The sequence below is a fragment of the Pipistrellus hanaki genome (assembly GCF_964339955.1).
Source record: "Pipistrellus hanaki genome assembly, chromosome: 6".
In the NCBI taxonomy this organism is placed as follows: Eukaryota; Metazoa; Chordata; class Mammalia; order Chiroptera; family Vespertilionidae; genus Pipistrellus; species Pipistrellus hanaki.
The window spans coordinates 56,623,839-56,641,677 of NC_140508.1; the positions used below are offsets into that span (position 1 = coordinate 56,623,839).

At 34.2% G+C, this 17,839-nt stretch overlaps 1 protein-coding gene across 1 annotated transcript in view; it reads left to right on the forward strand.

The window, feature by feature from the left end:
- Window positions 1-17,839, forward strand: part of NDC80 (NDC80 kinetochore complex component) — a 35,912-nt gene that overhangs the window by 6,685 nt on the left and 11,388 nt on the right. The window contains exons 6-12 of the mRNA XM_084888115.1: window positions 195-297; window positions 1,056-1,145; window positions 3,446-3,539; window positions 4,864-4,970; window positions 6,019-6,163; window positions 9,600-9,805; window positions 15,560-15,712. Coding sequence (XP_084744241.1) covers window positions 195-297; window positions 1,056-1,145; window positions 3,446-3,539; window positions 4,864-4,970; window positions 6,019-6,163; window positions 9,600-9,805; window positions 15,560-15,712 — 898 coding nt within the window. The remainder of the gene's footprint in view (window positions 1-194; window positions 298-1,055; window positions 1,146-3,445; window positions 3,540-4,863; window positions 4,971-6,018; window positions 6,164-9,599; window positions 9,806-15,559; window positions 15,713-17,839) is intronic.

Sequence of the window (17,839 nt, forward strand, 5' to 3'; positions counted from 1 at the left end):
TAAACCAAAAAATATACAAAATCATCTGAGAGTAAGATGACTTAAGGACAGAATCTCAACAATGATCTTACTTCTAAATAATTCAAGACTGTTGGTGTATATGTGGAAGTCTTTAAATATAATTTCTTGGTTAATTTAGACATTTTTATAAAATTAACTTATTAAATTAGTTTATTTTTTCCAATTTTTCATAGGTATCCTTTTGCATTATCCAAAAGCTCCATGTATACAGTAGGGGCCCCTCACACATGGCCACACATTGTGGCAGCCCTGGTTTGGCTAATCGACTGCATTAAGGTATTTGATTTCTCATTATAAAATGTATACATAGAAAATTTTTTTTCCTCAAGGTATTACTTTTTCTCTGCTAATCTTGCTTTTGTGAGTTATCTTAAAGTCTGCATCAGTTTGCAGTTTTCAAATGCTTGATTTTAAATTCTTTAAACTATTCCAGAAGTGAGAAATAGGAAGTACCATTTTTGCAAGGAGAGTCTTTGTTTGCATGAGCTTTTACAGCTCAAAAAAAGTGAGTCAGTAGGAAATTATTTCCCCCATAGCGTTTATTTATTTATTTCTCTTTTTAAATTAAAATCCATATTTATTGCAAAAGTTTGGAAAAAATACAAAAAACATACACAGAAAGTGATATACCCACAACTCAAAGACAATTTAAAATATTTCCTTGCGATACAGTTTTAAAGTTACATTTTTGCCATGAAAATTATGTATAGTTTTTAAACTTTTTATGCATATTGACAAATTTGCCTTCAGAAAACTTGCACAAGTTAAAAGCTCAACAATGTATGAACATACCAATTTTCCCATACCATACCCATTAAGAAGGTGAAAAGTAGCTTGTTTTTATTTATATATATATATATATATATATATATATATATATATTATAATTTGAGGCTCAATAAAATAATCTCTGAAGAGACTTTCAAGCATGAGCAATGTAAATGCATCAAAAAATGACACTAAAAACAATTAATACAACATGAGAGCTGTGTGTTTTTCTCATAAACTTAATATATTGCTTGTGTACTGATTAGTTACATACTGCCATGAAAGAAAGCTCACCTTTATTTGATGATGGCCAGCCTTGGGGAGAAGAAACTGAAGATGGAATCATGTATAATAAGGTACCTCTGATTACTATAAATATTAATAGTAATATGTACCTTGAAATTAATATGTTCTTTTGTATAGCTTGTCTTTTTACTTCCTGAAAAACTTATAAAATTGATTTTTTTTAAATATTATTAAATGGATTTACTCTTGGAGTTATATTGTAACTTCCTGAAATTTACTAGGCGAAAAATTTGAAAATGATAACTAAGTAAATAAAAAATACAGGCAATTGGAATTAAAGCATGACATGTTATTGTTAATGTATACATAGTAACATTTCTTTTCCTCTCCTATCTCATAGAACCAAGAGATAGGAGAGGAAAAGGCATTCAATAAGGCAGCATTATTTTAAAATAATTATTTGTCAATACAAAGCATAATAGATTGAGTATTCAAATATTGCACGTGGGGTTTTTGTTTGTTTCTTTTGTGTTTGACTTTTCAGTTAGGCATATTGCCACTTAGATCAGATTTACCACTTCCAAAAGTAAACAGTCTAAATTGGTTCTCAAACCACACTCTATTGGAGCCCAGAATAAATACGGTAGCCCCTCCCTTTTTCCTAAAACAAACGAGTTCATATGTCCTAATGAGCAAACAACTGTAAGGAATAAATTTATAATGTTGACATTAAACATTAATGTCCCTTGCCATATGTAAAACACCTATCACCATACAGGTCCTATATATACGTGTGTGTGTGTGTGTGTGTGTGTGTGTGTGTGTGTGTGTATAATCTGCTCTAATTCTTATCTTCATTTTTTGGAGCGTTTTTCAAAAACAGACAGTGGAAATAACCTCAGATCCATCTTTCATTACTACGTATGAAACAACTAATTGACATGACATTGCCTTTAAAAAAAAAAAAGAAGAAGAAGAATTATGCCTCTGTACTACATCAGTTATGGAGAAGCAGCTAGAAAGAAAATTCTCCTCTCAAGTTGCATATGTGTACTGGACTAGATTTATTTCACCCAATTATAAGTTCAACACTTATTAAATATTAATTTTTTACATTTATTTTAAAGGTTAAATCAGTACAAGTTACTCTTGCTTTTTTTAACTATTATTTCAGATGACAATATATAGAAAAGCACTCTTGTAACTATAAAGTGCAATTTTTAATTAGAGAATTATCAACTGTTCAACTTCACCAGATTCTGAGCCTCAGCTCTGTGGATTCAGAAATGTGTTTTGTATTTTTTAATCTGAAAAACCAAAATTGACCAAGCTTAAAGGAAACTAATTCATCCTTATTGAATTCACAAGAGACTTATCTAAAGTAAACTGAAAATGTATTAATTTACCATAAGTGATACACCTTTCCTGTTATAGGAATACTCATACTGCCTATTCAGCATACCAGCCAAGTAATGAACAGGTTGCTTGTAAGCAAAGAATCAGTGCAAAGGGAATTGGTTTGTCTTGAGGGATATTTACGTCATCTAGGCTATGGAAAATTCTGATCAGTCATTCTTACCTCCTAACAAAGTATGCATCCTCCGTGACCAAAACAACTCATAACTGCAAAATATAGTGTTACTTTCTCCTGGATAAATATTAAGAATGATAGTATAATATTATTTAGATCTCTACTAATCGTGCCGTTTTTAAGCCTGAAGTTACAATGAAATTATAATCTTTATTAAGTTCTGGTTTTCACAACTAGATCTTGTCAGCTTAATTGGACTTACATGATTAATGATTCATTAAAATTTTTATAAAGTAGTTTATCCCTAGTAAATAAGTTTGTGCATTTTATGTTGAATTGTATTTATTAACAAGCTTCCTTGTTTGACCTCAAATTCTGAAGGTATGGGGTTTTTTTTTTTTTACTGTTTACTATCACTTTTATCCAAATTTAAGTGTATTTTTCATTCCCTGTATTAGAAATACATAGCAGACCAAGTCTGTGCAGCATTATTAATGATATAACCTAGGGTTGTGTTTCATTTCTAGGAGTTCATGTAGTTATTAGTATTCTTGACTTTTTTTTTACTCAAATTTAAACTTCCACTTAAAAATAGTAAAACAGCCGAAACCAGTTTGGCTCAGTGGTAGAGCGTCGGTCTGGGGACTGAAAGGTCCCAGGTTCGATTCCGGTCAGGGGCATGTACCTTGGTTGCGGGCACATCCCCAGTGGTGGGGGTGCAGGAGGCAGCTGGTCGATGTTTCTCTGTCATCGACATTTCTAGCTCTCTCTCTCTCTCTTTCTCTCTGTAAAAAAAATCAATAAAATATATTTTTTTAAAAAATAGTAAAACAAAGTAAATAGAGAATCATGGTTTTATTTTCTGCTTAACCCAATCAGTTGTTTTTGGACTACACTGTAAAATGCTATGAGAGCTTCATGACTGGTGCCGACAGCTTTGAGGAGATGAATGCAGAGTTGCAGTCAAAGCTGAGTAAGTGTTCACATTCCTAGCATGCTTGCTTTTAATCATTTATAGTTAGCTTACCATACCCAATGTTTGTATAAGCACTCACATTAAATTCATTTGGATGCCTACTGATTTTTATCTTCATTGTCTCCTTGGTGAAAAGAAGTAGTTGAGCAAAAAGAATACTGCTCCTCACTGGCTATGTGAACTTAACACACTACTTGTTAAAGTTTTTCAAGATTAGATGGCCGTGTGAATAAGTATCAAACATACTACCAGGAGCTCAGCACGTGTTATTCCCCTTGAAGGATAATATTTCTATGATATCTTTGCTTGATTATGTGAGAAATTAAAGCATCAATTAATCAAAAGACCTAAGGTTGCTTTCAGTGTTTGTGACAGAGTTAGTGGTCAATTATATTTCCAAAGAAAATTTTTCCACTCAGCTATAACCTAGTGACATTCAGTATTTACTAGCTAACTCTAAAATGTTCCAAAGGTACCGTGTTTCCCCGAAAATAAGACATTCTTCGAAAATAAGACCTAGCACATGGAAAGATGAGACATCCCCTGAAAATAAGACCTAGCACAACTTTGGGAGAAAAAATTAATATAAGACACTGTCTTATTTTTGGGGAAACGGTATTATTTTACATTTTTGTTCCTTTTATTGAAATACCCTTGTATATAAAATGCTACTGTAGTATGTAAAATAGATAAATTTGTAAAAAGCTATTCCTCCAAAGACAATAAAATCAATCAAAATAGGAGAATATTTTCTTGCCACTATTGCCATGGAAGGTGAAAGAAATTCTCTATGTTCTCATATTCCTGAAGAATAGCAGGATAATTTCAGCTTCTCCATATGAGGAAGGGAGCAAGGAAAATAATATTTTAAAAGAGGAAAATTCATAGTGAGCTAATAGAGAAAGCATCTGTTTTGTTCTTGGATATTTCTGTGTATAATTAGTTAATCATAAATTTTATTCATTTATTTAAACAATAGTTATACTGTACTTACTGTGTGCCATCAACCATTTAGGCACTAAGGATACAGTAATGAACAAGTGATAAAAGTCCTACCCTACCTAATGAGCTTATCTTCTTTTAGACCGAGACAGTAATCAAATGAACAACTACAATATAAGTCAGTGGTGCTAAGTGCTACACAGAAAAATAAAGCAGGATAAGGAGATTGAGAGAGTAGTGGAGGAAGGAGAACAGTTTGCTATCTGACAGAGTGGGTGTCTTCACTGAAAGTGTTTTGTGAAAACATTGGTGAAAACCTGAGAGACAATGTCCCAGGAAGATTTGAGATTTTATGAAGTTGTTCATTTTTTGTCTCCAGAGGATTTATTTAATGTAGATGCTTTCAAACTGGAATCATTAGCAGCAAAAAACAAAGCACTGAATGAACAAATTGCAAGATTGGAACAAGAAAGAGAAAAAGAACCGGTTAGTAAACATGCTTATCTTCAATAAACTTATATACTTTGCTCTTTTAGACTCTTGAGTCTCTTTATTGAATACCAGCTATTTATCAAAAAATTTTAATGAATTAACAAAATAAGCTTCTTTAAAAGCTAATTTTTTTTTTTTTTTTTAAATAGGACATAACTCCCAATGAAAACACATTTTGTATCTCTGGAGCTTTGTTTTCCCTTGGGATCTATCAGTATTGGACTAATGATGTTCAGAAAATGATGAAAGAGTCTTGCCTATTTACATAAGACCAAAAAATATTTTGAACCAGGTCCCCATGTTATGCACCTCTAGGAAGCATTGTACAAGAGCCCTAATTTTTTTATTGTATTTTATTTTTTTTAGTTAATGGAAAGGAAATGGTAATAAAAGAGTTTATATAATATAATGTATTTTAAGGACTTTCTAAAAGCTAAATGACACTACTTAGATTCCTAATTTTATTTTGTCTATTATATTATTGAAGCAGCTAGACCAGTGTTTTTCAACCTTTTTTGGGCAAAGGCACACTTGTTTCATGAAAAAAATCACGAGGCACACCACCATTAGAAAATGTTAAAAAATTTAACTCTGTGCCTATATTGACTATATATAAAGTAATTCTCTTGAATAGGAATCAAATAAACACAAAGAAAGTATTTTATAATTACTTTATTATGAAATATTAAGTAAACAAAATAGTGAAAAATTATAAAATTCTTGTCTGCACCTACGGCACACCAGGCAACATCTCGCGGCACAGCGGTTGAAAAACGCTGAGCTAGACTATTCTGTAAAATATCAGATTTTAAATGTTTGCCTTTTTCATTCTGGCTCTTGACTTTTTCTATCCCAAACTGACTTCTTGAAAAGTACACCTTAATTATGTAATAACAGTAAAGTCCCTTGACTCCCTCTAAAAATAAAAGAAAAATTCTATTTACCCTTCTCTATGATGAATTTAAGAAATATTGCTTTGCTTTCAAAGAAAGTATGGAATTATTGATGGGAATAACTACTTTTATGTTCTTTTCTTTTAAAGAATCGTTTAGAAACATTGAGAAAACTGAAAGCTTCTTTACAAGCAGATGTTCAAAAATATCAGGCATACATGAGCAATTTGGAGTCTCATTCAGCCATTCTTGACCAGAAATTGAATGGTCTTGATGAAGATATTTCGAGAATAGGTAAGCACAGCTCATACTAAAAGATATTCATATTGGGATGGGGACTTGCGTGGGATTTATCATATAGAGACAACTTTGTCATCATATCTTTTTTCCTTTAATGGTAAATAGCTAAAGCAGGCTACCAAGTTTTTGGTTTGTTTTTGGTTTGTGTTGGGTTTTTTTTTTGTTTATTAATTAATCCTTACCTGAGGATATTTTTCCCATTGATTTTTTAGAGAGAATGGAAGGGGAGGGAGAGGAAGAAAGAGAAACATCGATGTAAGAGAGAAACATTGGTTCGTTGCCTCCCACACATCTCCAGTTGGGGCTGGGGATCAAACCTGCAACTCAGGTGTACACCCTCGATCAGGAATCAAACCCGCAATGGGCTGATGCTCTAACCACTGAGTCATGTCTACCAGGGCTGGCTTTCAAGTTTCCAGTGCTTTCTGCAATTGCTGTAACAAATACCACAAACTCAGTGGCTAGAAACAACAGAAATTTATTCACTTACAGTTCTATAGGCTAGAAGTTTGAAATCTGGCAGGACCAGCTTGCTCCAAGGATGGTGGAGCGGAATCCATTCTTTGCCACTTCCAGCATTCCTGTCCTTGTGGCCCTGTCACTGCAGTCTCTGCCCCCATTCTGACATTACCTTTTCTGTATGTCCTCTTGTCTGTGTTAGTTTCTCTTTGCCTCTATCCTTAAGGGCATTTTTTAAATACATACATATATATATATATATATATATATATATATATATATATATATATATATATAGTTGTTTTGGGGTTTTTTTTTTATTTCAGAGAGGAAGGGAGAGGGAGAGATAGAACCATCATTGATTGGCTGCCTTCTGCACGCCCCCACTGAGTATTGAGCCACAACCCTGACATGTGCCCCTGACGGTAATCAAACACAAGGACCCTTCAGTCCTCAGGCCAATGGTGTGTTCACTGAGCCAAACCATTTAGGGCCTTAAGGGCATTTTTTATAGCATTTAGGGCCCACCTAGAAAACCCAGGGTAATCTCTTCTCAAAATACTAAATTGCATCTGCAAAATCCCCTTTTCCAAATTAAGGTAATGTTTACAAACTCTAGGGATTAGGACTTCATATCTTTGGGTGGCCATTATTCAACCTACTATACCTTCTAATATGTTTTCATATTGAAGCCAGGAGGGACCTAGCCTAAGAGCATATGCTGCCTGCATATAAATATACTACTGTATTGTACTATATTGTATTCCACGTTATAATCAATTAGTCAGATTCTTAAATCAGAGCTAGCCTCAGTGTGCTGATTATGTTATCCGCCATCATTACCGCCTAAACTACTCAACAGCTTAAGCTAACTGAAAACACACCAAAAAGAGGCAAGTACTATAATTCTTATGAAACAGAAGCCAAATTAAAAAAAGCTTGTAGCCTGTGTGCCCCTAACTTTGTTTTCATAAATACATTGATCTTAATCATAAAATACTGAAAATGTTATTGTACTATAGTAGTACATGATTTGTCGAAACTTCTCTATTGCCAGAAGGAAAGCAAAGGAAGTTATCTACAAATCGCAGGGCCATTGGACAACAGTTATAAAATAAAAAACTACTAGATATGAACCTACTATACTATTTCCCAGGTCTTTGCCTGCTTCAATTTATTCTTTTTGTATTTTACAGGCAGTATCTGCCTCATATAGGAGTTATGTAGATTATCCTTATGATATTTGATATAACTCTTACCCTATGAAATATTGATCATCTGTAAAGTATTATAATTAATAGAGTGATTGGCTAAGTGACTCAGATTGTGTGTATTAGATTTGCTCGAAACCAACTCTTTGAATAGTTTACATTTGATCTCTATGTTTGTTCTCTATAGCGACAAGGAACCATGAACTAATTTTTTTCTCCTATTCGCCATTTCTCCCTCCATACCTCTTCCACCCTCCTCCCTCCTGTAATCACCACACTGTTGTCCATGTCCATGAGTTCTTTCTCTTTTTTATTTTCCTTTTAGCTCAAATTAATGGGATCACCCCATTAATTTCTTATTATCGTAATGTTTGTCATGTAGTGAAATCAATACTTTATAATATTAATATTCTATCTTCTTTATTGGTTTTTAATCAAGAGAATTTTGATACTTCCTACTTTTTTTGGTATGGGAAATTTTTTTTCCCTCAATAACTGCAAAGAGAGAGAAGTACCTCAATCTTTTGCAATTCCCAGAGTGATTTAGTTTGATACAATAATATGACAGCTATTAACCTAAGATAATTTTACTCTTGATTATTTAAACTTTAATTTTCTTGATTATTTAAAGCCATTCATGGCCAAAAATGAGTGAGACATATTTAAACTCTATAGATACTGTATGTTACAGATTTTTGTGTGTAGACTCCTGTATAAAATTTTACTTAAGCCAACCATTAATTTTTTATGAGCTCAGGTGCAGAGCTTTCCAGCAACAGTGCTACAATTAGATTATAACAAGCCATGATCTTGATTCTCTCAGCCCTCAGGATGGTCTTTCTTGGCCCCTTTAGTCATGAGCATCTTCAACCATTTATCCCAGTCTGCTTAAAAATGTTTTCATATTCTTTGCAAGCTGAGTCTCAGAAGGTTAGAAAACACTATTCTATATAACCCCCAAATATTTTAAATTTTATAGCTCCTCTTCCTTTTTGTATAACGATGTGCTGTTTCTATGTCCCATATCCTCTTGGTATAATATAGACATTATGGATTACAAATTTTGGTAAATAGACAAAGCAAGAGCCTAATCACTATGGTTACTTAATATCTGATGAAATCATTGAAATATCAATGAATAAGAATAAACTGATCTATTTTAATAAAAATATTTTTGTGAAGAATTATGGATTTTCAAGCTTATTATAGAGAATCACATAGGAATGTTAAAAGTATTTGAATTGAACATTGACAGACTATGTCTCTTAGCTGTAACAATTCTTAGTTGTGATCATTATACTTGGGGTAATATTTTTCATGTAGCACTTTCTGAAAAGCATGGCATGGCATAGGGAAATAAGGTTCACATAAAACTTTGTTTATTAAGAATGTTATTAGCCGAAACCAGTTTGGCTCAATTGGATAGAGCGTCGGCCTGCGGACTCAAGGGTTCCGGGTTCGATTCCAGTCAAGGGCATGTACCTGGGTTGCGGGCACATCCCCATAGGGGGTGTGCAGAAGGCAGCTGATCAATGTTTCTAACTCTCTGTCTCTCTCCCTTATTCTCTGTAAAAAAACTCATAAAATATATTTTTAAAAGAATGTTATTAAAGTGGGATCAAATAGAATTATCCAAAAGAGAAAATTATACATATACATAATTTGAAAATGTGAACATCTTAATCAACTCTACTAAATAATGGCATAATTTCTTTCTAGAAATTGAAGGAATTTAAGAAATTTGTGTGTTTTTTATGCAGAACTAGAATGTGAAACAATGAAACAGGAGAATACTCGACTACAGAATATTGTTGATAACCAGAAGTATTCAGTAGCAGACATTGAGAGAATAAATCATGAAAGAAATGAATTGCAGCAGACAATTAATAAATTAACCAAGGACCTGGAGGATGAACAGCAGCAGTTGTGGAATGAGGAGTTAAAATATGCCAGAGGCAAAGAAGCGGTAAGTCATAGTATTTCCAGAGTGGTAGCTCGGCAGAGTAAGCCTTTGTAAAGGTCTATCCTAATTCAGAACTAAATATCTATATACATAAAAGGCTAAGTGTCTGACCGGTTGCTATGGTGTGCATTGACCACCAGGGGTCAGACACTCAATACAGGAGCTGCTGTGACACACACTGGCCATTTACGTAGAAATGGCACTGCGGACCTGGCGCCCACAAAGCAACACTCGGCTTCCTCCAAATGAGACACAGACCCTGCCTGCCACCACTCCGGGGCAACAACCCACCAAATCACAGCCAATGCTGCTGGGATGCCATGGTGCAAAATGCATCCCACAGCTCAGCCCAGCCCAGAAATGGTGGCTATAGGTGCCAGATAATAACATCACATAGCAGTGCCCAGCTTCCTCTCCTAGCCTCCTTTGAGTTTCTTCAGCCCAGGAACACGACTTGCTTTATAGCCAGGTGGAAACGTTTTACGTGGTAACCAAATGTCTGTGAAGTGTTTTCCCATGCCTCATCTCATTTGATCCTCTCAGAAGTCCTGGAGTAAGTATATCGGAGACTCAGTGGAATCTTATTTTCTTTTCATTAGCCAGAAAACAGAGGTTTAGAAAGCTTAGAAACTTGACCTGACTGAAAAGAAATAAGAAATGGTGGACCTTGTAAATGACTTCAGGTTTTCTCACTGTGCAGAATATAGTCAAACACTGTTGTAGTTAAATATTTTACCCTTTGTTATCCCTGTGTGATCTACATTAATAATCTGCTTCATGTTGATATTATTGCTGTGTTGCTGACAATTACCTGAAAGAGAAGTTGGAGTGCTTCACTGGGCTGGAAAAAGTTTAGCTAAATCATAAAGTAGGTCTAATTAAGCAAGTTTATCTATACATATAAAGCTCTTGCTGGCACCTGTCGATTGTGTGTGTTTCCATCTGTCATTGTCAATCATGAATTTGGTTGACCCTTCTATTATAGAGAAAGGGTGAATAGCGATATTAAAATATTTCTTCTAATTAATTTCCTTTCAATGTGCATGAATTCATGCACTGGGCCTTTAGTGTAGAATAAGTTGGCTAAAAGAGGTAAAATTTGTTAGCATTGACATTTTACTAAAACACACTCATCCCTTTATGTCAATTCAGTAACATGCCAATTTTTGTCAAATTAAGGTAGCCTTTATTGTCAAACAGTGAATCAAAAAATAAGCAAAAAGGTTTCTCAGGCCATGAAAGTAATTTTCTTAAATCCCCTGCCTTTCATTCTAGAAGAGGATAAGAATCATCTCTTAATTACCTATTCACTACTCAAATATTTATTTAACATCTATTGTGTACCACTTTATCAGGCTGGACCTAGAGGAAATAAAGATAAAAGGACATGTATTCTCCCCTCTAGAAACTTCTAATCTGGTTGATATTTTCTACCAGAAGATCAGACCTTTAATAGGTATTTATACAAGTAACTGAGTAAGCATATATTATTCCTAACCCAGATTTAGTGTGTATAGTGTGGGGAGATGGATAAGGTGGTTTTTAGAAAGGCTTCCTTGAAAAGATAGCACCTGAACTGAAATGGAAAGTTTAAGGAACAGTTAGCATGGCAAAGGTAGGGCAGAGTCAGCAAACAAAGGAGTTTATGAGAATACCACAGAGTATAGTATGATGGACTCTATGTCCTAAGCATTTCATGTGGCTGGTGCTTAATAGCAAGGTACAGGGGCACAGCAATAGATGACACTCAAAAGATAAGGCATGGACCAGACAGTAAAGATTCTTATGTTTAGAAGTTGTTTGGACTTTATCCTGAAAACTCTAAGAAGCCTTTAAAATTTTTGAACAGATATGGCCACAATTCAGAAAAATCTCAGTTTTGGTAATGTGAAAAATGGATTGGAAAGTAACAAAACAGATAAGGATCTGAGGCAGTAATGTGGTGAGGAATTATAAGCTGAATATGGATAATGCGTGGAGATTCGAAGAAGTGGGTAGATTCTGACTAGAGAGGAGGTGGAGTGAAAAAGACCTGGTGAAAGAAATGGGAATAGTCGGTGACTGGCGTGGATGGTTGAACAAGCAGTGATACTACTCACTTGGAAATGAAAGTCACCAGTCACGAAAGGGGGTGGTCTGCTGAGCCAGTTGTGTTCATTGGGCATCCAGGTGAAAGTGTCTGATAGGCTATTGCTATATGGATCTGGACAATCTGGCTCTGCAATGTAGATTCAGTAACAATCAGTATACAGTAATGTTGTGATGGAAACCAAAGAAGAGTGATAGGAAGATAGAACTCTGAGAACACGATCTTGGAGTGGATAAGGTTCTTTAAGAGGCCTAAAAGGAAACAAGACTATTCAGAGAGGTCAAGAGAATAGAAGCTGAGAAAGGAAATATTCAGAAAGGACTTAGCATTGTCAGATGCAATAAGACAATGCAAAAGTTTCACTAATAGTGATTACTAGTGATCGTTATCAAAACCAAATTATTTGACTTTATTTTAATTTTATATGGATAAGGTGGTTTTTAGAAAGGCTTAGGTAGTACATTATCATTTTAGCCAACATTGTTGAGAGTGGGCCTACTGACAATGTAAATTTCTAGACAATCTTTTATAAATATTCTATACATCTGTCTTACATGGCTATATGCTATTTACTTTTTTACATGTAGCTGTCAGTATATATGAACTTTTAATGATTCAGCATTATGGACATAATACCAATGTATTTTTAAACAATATAATAAGTTAACAGGTTGACTTAAAAATGTCTAGGGACATTTTTCCTGTCAGTTCTACAGCAATCTTTTTTGCTATATACACTATTTGCATTCCTAAGAAAACTTATATAAAGCTTCTTTTTAAGGAAAGGAAAAGAAAGTATGTCTATAAATAAGCTCTTCTTTTGAGAGTTTCAAACTTTTGTGTACACTAATATTTTCGTTACAATGTTTGTTTATTGATAGTTGTAATTCTAAAATTTAAATAGTCACTAAGAAAAAAATTAGTCTCTATCTTTTGGTCCAAAAGAAATGACATTGTTTTATCCTCTTCCAGCACTTTCCTTAGTACAATATTTCTTTTTCTTTTTTTTTTAAATATATTTTATTGATTTTTCACAGAGAGGAAGAGAGAGGGACAGAGAGTTAGAAACATCGATGAGAGAGAATCATCGATCAGCTGCCTCTTGCACACCCCCCACTGGGGATGTGCCCGCAACCAAGGTACATGCCCTCAACTGGAATCGAACCCAGGACCTTTCAGTCCGCAGGCCGACGCTCTATCCACTGAGCCAAACCGGTCCCGGCCAATATTTCTTATATATATTTATCACCATTGTTAAAATGAAAAAAAGAGCTCAAATGCAGCCATATTTGCATATGGGGGCAAAACTGCTTTTCATCCTGATCATATTATAAAGTACATTATAGGTATAATGCAAATTAATATGTACCTTATTAAAAATCTGAATTTTAACATCTACATATGTAATTGTTAATCTGGATCAGACAGTTCAGTAAGAGGAATAAGCATTACCTCCTTTTATTTTTGGCCCTGTTTACTTTGCTTTAATCATCTGTACTTCTTCATCCTCCTAATCCTCTAGGTCTGTGGTCCGCAAACCGTGGTTCACAAGCCACGTGAGGCTCTTTGGCCCCTTGAGTATGGCTCTTGCACAAAATACCACGGCCTGGGAGAGTCTGTTTCAAAGAAGTGGTGTTAGAAGTTTTTAAAAATTGGCTCTCAAAAGAAATTTCAATCATTGTACTATTGATATTTGGCTCTGTTGACTAATGAGTTTGTCGACCACTGCTCTAAGTAATCCCTGTCTTCATGTATTAAGGAGAAAAATATGCATTTATAAGAAGTAGTTTGTGGTGGTGATCCCTAAAGTTTTTGAACCTAGAATTTGGCAAATCTGTGTTTTAGCTCTGGATTTGCTACCTCAAGCCTGTGTCACTTCTATGTGTCATCTGAGCTATCATAGCTTTAATTTCCTTATTTATAAAATAAAGTGTGGTTAAATTAGCTTGATGAATCTGAAATGATTAACTTCAACAACTATTTATGAGTATATTTTATCTCTTGATTTCTGTATGTAAAAGGGTGAGTTAGGAATCTCTGGACTAAGTAAACTCTGAGTTTAACTAACTAAAACTAGCTGTACCAAAGGAAATGCTACTTTTGATTTGGAGAACTAGGTTGAAAGAAGAAAATTATCTGGGATAGGTAAATAATGCCCTAATAAGCCAGAGTATGACCATGGACACTAAAGACAAAGCCCTTGAGTTGGATACTGGGTAAGAGAGAGTAAAGAATGGTTGCAGAATGTAAAAGTTCAGTGTAAATATTTTGTTCATCTTTCTTCTTTTTCTGGAGTAATTTTTATTCTACATGCACTGCTGACTGAGAGTAGCCTTCTGGAAATCTTTGTCGAGATAGACATTGAGAGTACATTTAGATTAATCAGAAAAGTGTTGATCAGTTTCACTATCTGAATTGGTTGTGGGAAGGAGAAAGTAGAGACACATGTAAACATATTTGCTCTCCCTGCAGTTTGGCATGATAAAGTACATGAGTTTGTGAAAGCTGTTTTCATTAGATAAATAAAATGCTAGTAAACAACAAAAGAAACTACCCCTAGTACCATTTAGTATGAGGACAAATATACCTACATACATATCTTAGTGGTTCCTAGAAAGCTACTATATAACAAATTGTAGTACTTGAGATTATTTACTTTCATAAAGAAGAAATCTTAAATTTAATAAATAAGAACAGCTAATAAATTTTTGGAAATGGCAAATTATTGAAGCAAATTCCAGTAAGTGCTTTTGCCATTGCATTCTTTTTTATAGATGGGTAACAGCAATGAGAAATTAAATATGTACTAAATGGAGGGAAATGTATGAAAATAAATTGCCTAAACTCTACAGATTCATTTCTTTAATCAAATAAAAAAATGTTTATTATATTACTAAGTAGTATTTTAGGTTCTGGGGATTCAGCTGCTTTCATGGAGCTTATATTTGTTTGTGGTGATAAACAAATATTTGTCATAGAATGAAAATCCTTAACAAAATATTGGCAAGATATTATCTTTTCTTTTCAATAGGTTGACTATGATGTATGTATCTAATATTGGTTTGCTTCTTTTTTTTTTTTTTCTTTTTTTTTTGTTTGTTTTGTTTTGTTTTGTTTTAATATATTTTATTGATTTTATACAGAGAGGAAGGGAGAGAGATAGAGAGTTAGAAACATCGATGAGAGAGAGTCATCGATCAGCTGCCTCTTGCACACCCCCTACTGGGGATATGCCCGCAACAAAGTACATGCCCTTGACCGGAATCGAACCCTGGACCCTTCAGTCCCCAAGCCGACGCTCTATCCATTGAGCCAAACCGGTCCCGGCTCTTTTTTTTTTTCTTTATGTTTGCTCTTTTTATTGGTTCTATAAGGGAAGGGAGGTGAATTTTCATTAAAATCTCAATGTGGATGGACTCTATTTCAAACTATTTGTCAGATAAGTGGAAGAGCAGTAGCATTACTAATTATAGTCTTATAATTATCCTACGAATTTAGTGTGAATAAAATTTTTTATTCTTTGTATTTTAAAATTTCCACTCTTACAACTAAAAATACTAAATTACTAAAATACTAAAAAATAGACAATATAATTTTGTGTAAAATTACAGAAATGCCAGTTGAAAACCATTTGGAAAGGGTTAACATTTACTTTTTTTTTCTTATAGATTGAAACACAATTAGCAGAGTATCACAAGTTGGCTAGAAAATTAAAACTTATCCCTAAGGGTGCTGAGAATTCCAAAGGTTATGACTTTGAAATTAAATTTTATCCTGAAGCTGGTGCCAACTGCCTTGTCAAATACAGAGCTCAAGTTTATGTAAGTAATCATAAGTATTTCAAAGATTTTCAGAGTATATGATCGCTATGTGGTTCATATGTCTATAAGTAAAAGTTTAAACTTCAGCATGTCTATAATTTAGGACTAAATAAAGCACTAAAAGTTTTTATCTTCTTGGTAGTAGAAATTTTCTCTATTGTACTTTACTTTTAGAACTATAATGCCTTTTCATCCTGTCTACCTATTTTATCTATTTAACTACCTAGTGAAAAATTGTGCTTTAGTAGAAGTCTTTACAAGGTATGGTAATAAGACCAGTTCTTCTCAGAATTGAGAGGAAAAGCGTCCACAGAACTGGTGAACCTGGAATGAATCTTGAATGGTTTTTGGGGTTGTCTGTGGAAAAGAGTTTCATACACAAGGAAACACATGAAATATAATAGAGCATTAAGTGACTTCAGCAGTCAGTCAATGATGAGAAATCTGCACCTAATTTGTTGAATATATCCAAGGATGTAATTTGGGGGGAAAAATTTTTTAATTGCTCTATTGCTATTTCTCAATTATTCGCAAATTTCAGTACTCTAGTGGTCCCCCCCAAAAATGTAAATTTTTAAATACTTAATTTTGAAATAAAGAATTTCTATTCTAAAGTTATGCATTTTTCCCTTGAGAATTATTTATTCCTTCAATAAGTTATTTAGTACAAGTGTTCCATATTAGTTAAGTGCTGGAAATAAAATACCCAGAAAGATACAGTTTCTAATTCCCCAGAGATTACAGTTTGTTGGCAGATAGAATTTGATTACATAAAACCACACTCATTTTCACTTTCAAAAGGTGCACCCAGTACACATTTAGTCTTCTACTGAGTTGTTTCTCAAACAATTGCTAAATATCGGGTATAGTAATAATTAATGTCGTTTTTAAACATTCGTTTAAAATCTTGCTTGGCGTTGACTTGTATTAACATAACCTTCAAACACGTGGTATCTACAGAACGTATGAAGTGCAATTAACAAGTTTTGCTTGAAAAAGTTTGTGTTTGGTTTGGTTTTTGTTGCAAAACTAGGGCTAAGAAGATGGCGGATGAAGAGCATATTCAGCACTGCATGCTTTACGAGTTCCAATTAGGAAGAAAAGCAAGTGAGGCTGCAAAAAACATCTGTAGTGCTCTTGGTCAAGATGCAGTTAGCGCCAGAAAATGCCAGCGTTGGTTTGAGAAATTTTGTGAGGGAAATTTTTCGTTAGATGACAAGAGTGGTCAAGGCCATGTGTCCAATTTTGATCAAGATGCTCTTCAAGCTCTTTTGGTGCAAAATCCTCAAATTACCCAACAAGAGCTTGTGACAACTTTAAATTGTTCACAAAAAACAATTTCCAATCAATTGCGTGCACTTGGCAAAGTCCAAAAGTTTGGAAAATGGGTTCCTCATGAGTTGACCGACAACAACCGTAATCAAAGAGTCACAATTTGCAGTTCGCTCCTCTCTCGTCAAAACCGTTTGCCGTTTTTAGAGCAAATTGTTACCGGAGATGAAGAATGGGTGCTGTATGTTAATTTGAAAAGGCGGTCTCAATGGTTGGACAAAAATGAGGCTCCGCAGCCCACGCCAAAACCTGACTTGCATGCGAAAAAAGTGATGTTGTGTGTTTGGTGGAATTTTAAAGGAATTCTTCATTATGAACTTTTACCATCTAACCAAACCATTACAAGTGCAGTGTATAGTGCCCAATTGGAAAGGTTAGCCCAAGCTTTAAGAGAAAAAGAACCCGCGCTGATTAATCGGAAGGGCGTAATTCTTCACCACGATAACGCAGGACCGCATACTGCAAGAATCACTGCTGAAAAACTGCGCCAGTTGGAATGGGAAGTTCTCCCTCAACCTGCATATTCTCCTGATATTGCCCCTTCCAATTACCATTTGTTTCGTTCTTTGCAAAACTTTCTTCTTGGAAAAAAATTTAATAATGAAGAATGCCTCAAAAATGCATTGACTGAATTTTTTGCATCAAAATCACAAGAATTTTACAACAGAGGGATTAAAATGCTTCCTGAGCGTTGGGCACAAGTAGTAGAAAACAACGGCAACTATATTGTTGATTAAATTTTGTTGTATTGTTTAAATAAATTCAATTTTAAAAAGTATTAGAAAACGACATTAA